Raw genomic sequence first — 8,610 nt, 5'->3', positions numbered from 1 at the left:
CACATAACACTGGTTCAACTAGGGGCGACCGCGGTTTAGGTTCGCGCTACCAAAAGAAAGAAGAAAATGAGGTATAATTGTGCTGACATGAGTTGCACCTGCAGTGAAGTACCGAAGAGGATAAAAAGCGTGTACTAACAAGTTTCTGTCAGCAATGATTTTTTAACCATCCTTTGATCTTTCGGTGATCTTTTCTTTGTTCAGAATAGTTGAGGCATGCAAGTTGTTGCATGTGGACTCAATGTGTGTTTGTCAAGTGAAATTGCAGAGAATTTCAGAACTGATTTTCAAGCTTCAATGTTGGGACAACTCTTACTGCTACAGAATACTGAGCGAGCTATCGAGGCAACATAGATAACATGGCATTCTTATGCACCATAGGAGTGTGTGCCACAGAGCCAGCAGGATCAGAAACGATCGATGCCCAAGAATCATGACAAGACGTCTTCGAGGGGAGCGAGGCTTCTATCTGGATCTTGCGAGGAGATGGACCTTGATGGTGCCCGACAGGGAGGCGGGGCAACATCCGCAGTAGGGCCACCCAATAAGCTGAGGGGACGCCAGGCGTTGCAACATCCACGCGCTCGATGACTATTCTACAGGCACCGAGAACACCTAAATGGATCTTTGCAATCCGCCACACGGTGTCCAGGATAGACACATCTGCAACATCTACCGTGAAGTCATGCCGGGACCGGACGGGGAGCCCATGTAGGGGCCGGCGACGTCGGGGCGTCGCATGCTGCCCCTCGGCAACACCTTCTGCCAACCTCCGCACTTATCCACCTCAGACGCTAGGCCCAACTGAGCAACCGGAATGGAGGATTTGGTAGCTGACTATGGCGTCGACGAGGCTAGCTCATCGTCATCCTCATCTTCTTCATTGTCGGCAAGGGAGCTCCACAAAATAGGTGGCTCCGTGTCCAAACCCGATGCAGTGCCGGTAGGAGTCGGAGATGATGCGGCTTCAGCAAGAGTGGAGGACGACGAAGCATCACCGGCAGGAGACGGGGGCTGCATGAGGACAGCAGTAGTCGAGGGTGATAGCGCGGCGCCAACATGAGTCGTCGACGACGCGGCGCCAATAGGAGTTGTCGACAGGGATGCCCAAGCAATGGCGGTGGCTGGTCGCCAAGCCCACCATCCATCTGGCCAGGGTCACGCGGGGTTGGAGCAGCGCACATAGCGTGAAGGCTGGACATCGCGGCGAAGTCGGCTGGGGGAGGCCGGGAGCTCGATGCAGCCCCAACGGGCCTTGGGGGCATCCAGCGCGGGCCAAACGGCCACCAGCGGCTGGGGCTGCCTTGCGGGAGGCAAGAGCAGCCTCCGCCATCTCCAGGATGGACTTGAGGAACTCGGCGCGGGGCGCGTCCGTCGACAGCGTCACGCTCCGCACCGCCTCCTGCGTCGGGATCACGCTGCACGTGGTGCCGCCGTGGCAGCTAGGAGCGGCGGCGTGCTCGGGGGAGGAGGAGTCGACGATGGAGTTGGAGCGGCCGGGGAGTGCGAGGGAGAGGCGGCGGGACGCGATGGCGGAGGAGAGGTCGGCCTGCGCGTCGGCGTCGGCGGGGTCGACCTCGTCGAGGAAGGCCGAGGAGGAGGTGGAGGCGGAGGAGGGTGGCGAGACGGAGACGGAGGTGGAGGTGGAGCCGTCGTCGTAGATAAGGTTAAGGAGCCCCGTCGGCGGTGACCTGGGGGGCCTCCGGCCGGCCCCGACGGCGGGGAAGCAGCCGAGCATTGCGCGGCGGTCCGTGCTTCTTGGCATTTCTTGCTGAAATTAGATTAGATTAGAGGAGAGAATGGAATGAGGCGCGCGCACGTCGTGAGTGTGAAGAAGAAGGAAGGAAGGAAGGAGGGCCTCCCTATAATTAGGCCGTCATTTTATCTACTACCTCTCTCTCAGTTTACAGGACGTGCGCGTACCCCTAGGTCATCAATTGGACCAACCTAATACAAGTCATATATTACAAAAAATATATCAATATAAACTTTAGATGTTCTATTTTCTAAAGGTATAATTTTTTTGTTATATAGTTTATATTAGGATGATAAAATTGACAACCTAGATATACGCGTAGGATTTGTAAACTGAGACGGAGGAAGTATCTCTAATCTCATCTAAATCTCCCCTCCGGCTAAGGCAATGCAATCAATATACGTATCCCCAAGACGGCCGACGGATCCGGAGTTGACGACGCGGACGCGAGCGCCATGGGCAGCACAGCAAGAGCTCCAAAGGGAGAAGAAGTGCAGCCGAGAGAGGACGCGGAGAGCACCCCGGATCTGGTCTTAGCGGAAGAAATGGCTGCCGGAGGGAGTAGATAAGTGTGGAGCCGCCGGCCGGGGGCGCAGGGTCGCGGGAGCCATGGCGCACAGCTCCCTAATTGATGTTAGTTACTCGCGTGGATGCAGCCGGCTATATTATTAGCCTTACTCTGACTCAAACAAGAGATTGGATGTCATACATTTATTGCTTGCCTAGACGATTGTCCTTGTCCTCCGGACCTCCCAAGAAGATGAAGGACGGAGCGAGAGAATCGATCATGATGACCCAGCAAAAGGCAGGTGAATAATAGAGTACTCCCTCTGTCCTTAAATATTTGTCGATAGTTTGACTAGATTTGTAGAAAATAATTAGCAATATTTTTATCTCCAAATAAATTTACCATTAAATATATTCAACAATCTACCCAATGATATTAATTATGTATCATAAATATTAAAAAATATAGGCTAAATTATTTCTGCACTGGTGTGACATGCCAATTTTGATCATCAACAATATTTGCCCAAGAAAATACAAATTTATTTTGACCCACAAGTCCACGGCACAACATATGTAAACAGCCGGTAGGTACACCGAGTATACAATGTTATATATTATTATTAGACGATGGCTGGGAAGGATTGGATCATTGTCCAGGCGGGGATCATTGTATCATTGCCGGATCGGAGCACTGGCAACAGCCTCCGACTCAGAGGTGCATCTGGTTGTGCACCAACATTTAAAATGGTCACATTCGCCAACAGAGTTGTCGCTACTTTCGTCTACGCATACACGATTGCAAGCGCCGTCATGTATCAATCCAATGCATATCCCTTTAAAATTGCCGCTCTTATGTACGTCGCCGCAACGATCTTTCCCAACGAACACCGACTCTGCATGGTTGAGATCTAGGCATGGACATTTTTATGCAACAAATGTCAAAGGCGCATCAAACAACTTTTAGCAAAAGATTAATCAAATGACATCGCTGCTTGCAACATGTAGTTCATGCATGTGCACACATACATACCACCAGCTTCCATGACGATGGGTAGGAGGACGACGACTAGGAGGACGGCAGAGAGATTCATTTGTGAAGGCACCATTGCTTCTTATGTGGTGGAAGTTAGTACGTCAAAGAAGACTGAGCGAGCAAATTTGTTGCAATCGTGTTTGGAGAAGTCTGCCAATCACTTGACTAAGAGTGAGCATATATATACTCTTAACAAAAAAAAAACAATCACTACCCAACGGGCAGATCCATCGGATTTGCTGTTCGGAGAAAGCAACTCTAAAACTTATGGGCACAGGTCACAGGTGACGTACTATTTGGGCGTGCTTCAGCTAGTTCACCTGCCAGCCATTCGCTCGATCTTCATGACGATCCTCGCATTTTAGGCAGCTACTCAAATTATTAATGGTGCCTTCACAAAACCAGATTAAAGGACGTATCTCCAAAACCAGATTTTTTTCACAATTAAAGGGAAATAGGGCGCAGGTCATTAATTAGCCTATTAACTGCATCGTTTTGGGAGGAATTAGCTCACTGAAATTACTCCTTTCGCTTCCCTTCCTGTGCGCATGCATGGTGTGAACTGAAACTTTAGGTGGAGGCGTGAATCGGTTTTGTTTGCATGCGATGGTTTCCGCCCATGCATGCGATGGTTTCCTTATTTTACTGGATGGGGAGGTTACTATGTGTTTGTTTGACGATTAATTAGGCGCATATCTTTAACTACCGCAGGTCCATCGCATCAGTTATTCCTGTCAATCGTTAGCAACCTTGGGCCTAGAGAGATGTGAGGTACGCCCTTTAAACTGTGATGGAGGGACTAGTTCAGTCTAATAGTATAGTCCAACTCTGTGGAGCTTTTCTCGAGGGCGTGCTTCAGCCAGTTATGCTTCTGCGGCGGCAAACACTAGGAGAATAATAATCCGTGCTTTTAATTAATTCCCAAATAGAAATAGTCAGGCTGGTCATAGTGGGGAGTAACTTAGACTAGTAACATACATATGTCACTAGTCCATGTTACTACCTTCATAGTGGGAAGTGTCTAACATACATGTCCTCATTTATTGCTTTGTAGACTCATTTTGTATTGGGAACCGCTATGTTATGGTAACATATTATGTTACTCTATTTGTCTCTCTCCTCCTTAATTACATGACACATCATCTTTTTTGCATATGTGGCATCTATGTTACTACTTATGTTACTCCCATTATGACTAGCCTCATAGATGCAGGATCCCCTGACCGAGGACGAGACTTGCCTGCTCCCTTCTCATGCTCCCATCCGTACTCCCGCATACGTGGCTTGATTTGATTGAAAGGAAATAAGGCCCGGCCCCATCCCCTGAAAATCAGGGGGGGGGGGGGGAGATGATTAGATTAGAAAAGAAAAAGGGAAAAGAATAGCCGTAGGATGAAGTGGGAGCACGGATGGGAGCATGGAGAGGGAGAAGGCAAGCCGGATCCCCTGACCGACGGAGGATTGTAGGTGAATATATAAATCGTGTATATATAATCTCATGTACTGTAATTTTTAGGCATGCTATGAATTAATTACCCGAACATTCTTGTAATTATTAGTCTGATTGATTCATTTGTCTCGCTTCAAATTATTAATTTCTTGGTGAGCTCTTGGAGCAGCTAAATTTCTCCTCTACATACTTGCACATGTCTACATGTTGTAAACTTCTCCTCGGCTTACCACTCATCCAGTCAACTGCTCGGTAGCAAGAGCATGGTGAGTTCGTCCTTGATTACATCAAAAGAGAGATATCAAACCCATATATTTTAATTTGACAATTTTTAGAAAAGATCTTGTTTTTTCTTGAGAAAGAAAAGATCTTGTTGATTTGGCTTTTGTTGTAAAATGAAAAGCTAGAGCACTTTGAGTTTCTCAGTATTACTCAATTGTTGCAAAAAGCTTTGGTCAATGAAAGCCGAAGTAATATTGGAGAATCTCATAAGAAATATTATCCTAAACTGTAAACGGTAAATAATCGGTCAGTAGCTATTTAGCCATTGTATGAGCTAAACAGCCACTTAAACAGGAAAAATAATGGCCAATTTAAATGGGATAAACAACTAATTAAATGGAAACAACGTACTATCATGTAATTTAAATAGTGTGTAAATGGACTAAACAGCTATTTAGGCTAGCAGTGCTCATAAGTCACATTATGCTAAGATGTATGCTAGTGAGTAATCTGATAGCCCGGACCTTGAAACTAAAGATTGTTTTATTGCCGAATTTTTTTGGTCAACACAAGACAAATCAGTTGCTTACTCTTCCCTCTAGCCGATTCACAAGAATTAGCAAGAGGAAATAGAATTTACATTTCATGTATCCAAGTGCGATCAATTTTATGAGAGATTGAAATAACAGACACATAAAAATATTGTCGCATCCTTTACCACTCCTCAATGAATTGAAGCACCATGCATATTGTGAATGGTATAATTTTGCTTCTTATACTACTAATAATTGCCATGACTTTTGGCAGTAAGTCCAATCAGCCGTTAATGAAGGATGATTGAGTCTTTGAGGGATCTAGATCGGTACATTGTCCTACCTAGTCAATACTTTGGAATTGAAGAATCTTGTTGCCTTGGTCTTGTCCAATCAAGCTGAATATACTGCTGAAAAAATGTGATAATTGGTAATCACAGGGAAGACGACAAGATTGAGAAGGCCTCCAGATGTGAAATTGTGCTCGAGAGGTCCGTTAAATTCTAGACATGCATACTCAGCGAAGGGGTATCCTTTGCTTGAGGGTGGAAAAATCTGGCCAATCAAATCAATTCCCCAGCCCCAAAATGGCCATGTCTTGATAATTGGGTTTATGGCCAATGCAGGCGATTTCTAAATATTACCAAAACGTTGACAGTCTTGGCACCCCTTGTAATATTCAAAACAGTCCTCAAATATTATTGGCCAAAAATATCCAATTTTGCAAATGATCCATTTTATCGTACAAGCCGATTGATGAGCTCCACATATCCCTTCATGCACTTCGCCCATCAACACCTTAGCTTCTTCTTGATTCAGGCATTTGAGCAATGCCCCATCAATTGTTATGTAGTACAGCTGATCATCCTGTAAAACATACTTACAATTTATACCTTAGTTTTCTGGTAACTTTCTGTGACGGATTCCTAAGAGAGTCGGCTTTTTCAACTCTCCAGTCACTATTCGAGGTTTCATTACTCAAGATTTCTTGAATCACCCGATAACCTGAATCACTTTGAGCCAAACGGTTAGCTTCTTGATTCTGAGCTCTCGGAATATGTTCAAATGAGACATGAGGAAATTCCTTGAGCAACCTTTGGCACTCGTCATAATATCCTCTCAAAGTATCTTCTTTGCACTCATACATGCTGATCAATTGATTAATAATTAACTGTGAGTCTCCAAATATTTCAATTGCTTCGGCCTTTATTTCATGAAGAAGTTGAATCCCCTTGAGAACAGCTTTGTACTCTGCTTGATTGTTGGTAATCATTGGTTCGGTTGGAAAAGCAAACGCAAAATTTGCGCCTGAGGTGGAATAATAACAATACCAATGCCACCACCATGCTTGCATGATGATCCATCGAAGAATAATGTCCAAGGTACCGGCTCTACATAATTAATGCTAGGCTTATGATGCTGGGTGACGAAATCGGCTATTACTTGCCCTTTGACTGCTTTAGCCGATTCGTACCTCAAGTCAAATTCTGATAACACAAGAATCCACTTTCCCACTCTCCCATTCAGTATTGGCATCGATAACATGTGCTTGATCACATCAGCCTTGGAAACAACCGTACACTCGGCCGATAATAAGTAATGCCGCAACTTGGTGCAAGAGAAATATAGGCATAAGCATAACTTTTCGGTAGGAGAATATATCGTTTCTGGATCTAGAAGTCTCCTACTCAGCTAGAAAACCACTCGCTCCTTTCCTTCAAACTCTTGCATTAAGGCCGATCCAATTGTTTTTTCATCGGCCGATATGTATAACTTAAAAGGCTTACCCTGCTGAGGAGGGACCAGCACGGGTGGACGCTTCATATATTCTTTTATCACCTCAAACGCCTTCTGTTGTACGTCACCCCATCTAAATTCTTGATCATTTTTTAACTTTAACAAGGGAGAAAACGGCAGAACCCTTTCCGACAAATTTGAAATAAACCTTCTGATAAAATTAATCTTGCCAAGCAAAGATTGTAATTCCGTCTTAGTAGTCGGGCAGCACTGCTTCGTCAATTGGCTTCACAATCATGGCCAAAAAGCTAAGCGCCGGGCAACAACGTGTAAAACAGAATTTTGGGCAAAAATGTGTATCGGTAACCCGACGTTGCCCGTGTACATGAAAATTGGGCGAAAACATGGTCCGTGCTAGTGATTTTGGCCAAAAAGCGAAGCGCCGGGCAACAACGTGTAAAACGAGCATTCAGGCAAAAACGTGTATCGGTAACCCAACGTTGCCCGTGTACATGAAAATTGGGCAAAAACATGGTCCTCGCTAGTGATTTTTGCCAAAAAACTAAGCGCCGGGCAACAATCGTGTAAAATGGACTTTCGGGCAAAAACGTGTATCGGTAACCCGATGTTGCCCATGTACACCCGACATTGCTCGTGTACATGAAAACTGGGCAAAAACATGGTCCGATCCCACAATTGATCCTGGCTGTCCATCCCACAATTGATGTGCGACCGCGGTCCAAGTGGGCGGACGTCCCCCTTGTCATAGATGGCAGGGATCATCCTGCCCACCTTTCGGAAGACGTGGGTCTGCCGCCCACTCTCCTGTCGCCAACCATCAACAACGTCTGAGTCAGCAAGATGATGTACGACCCGGGAAGCCACATCAACCTCTTGTCCTTGCAGGCCTTTGAGCAAATGCAGATCCCTCGTAGCCAATTGTCTCCATCCGTGGGTTTCTGCGGTGTTAGCGGGACTGAAATGGAACCCCTTGGGAAAGTGGCGCTCCCTATCACATTTGGGGGCCCTGATAACTTTCGGACGGAGGCCCTTGTATTCGATGCCGCCGATACCCCACTACCTTACAATGGTTTGCTGGGTAGGCCTACTATCGGAAAGTTTGCCTCCCTGTACCATGGGTTGTACAACATTGTCAGATTTCGGGACCCAAAGGAGTCATCACTCTGCATGGCGATCTGAAGGATGTCATATGCTGTTTGCAAATAGAAGCTAAGAAGGCAGCGGCGGCAAGAGGCACGGTGGCAGCATCAACGCCGAGTGATGTGGCGGCACCCACAGCAACTGGCTCATCCCCCCCCCCCACACACACACACTAGGCCCAGTACTATTGGGGAGGAATCTAAGAAGT

At 46.3% G+C, this 8,610-nt stretch overlaps 1 protein-coding gene across 1 annotated transcript; it reads right to left on the bottom strand.

The window, feature by feature from the left end:
- Positions 1 to 309: 309 nt before the first annotated feature.
- Positions 310 to 1,762, bottom strand: LOC123175519 (uncharacterized). The gene has a single exon (XM_044590228.1). The coding sequence runs from the start codon at positions 1,736 to 1,738 to the stop codon at positions 995 to 997; it is 744 nt and encodes a 247-aa protein (XP_044446163.1). The 5' UTR covers positions 1,739 to 1,762; the 3' UTR covers positions 310 to 994.
- Between the last annotated feature and the right edge of the window lie 6,848 nt (positions 1,763 to 8,610).

Source organism: Triticum aestivum, unplaced genomic scaffold, assembly GCF_018294505.1.
Source record: "Triticum aestivum cultivar Chinese Spring unplaced genomic scaffold, IWGSC CS RefSeq v2.1 scaffold84628, whole genome shotgun sequence".
In the NCBI taxonomy this organism is placed as follows: Eukaryota; Viridiplantae; Streptophyta; class Magnoliopsida; order Poales; family Poaceae; genus Triticum; species Triticum aestivum.
This window is presented reverse-complemented; position numbering and strand designations above follow the sequence as displayed.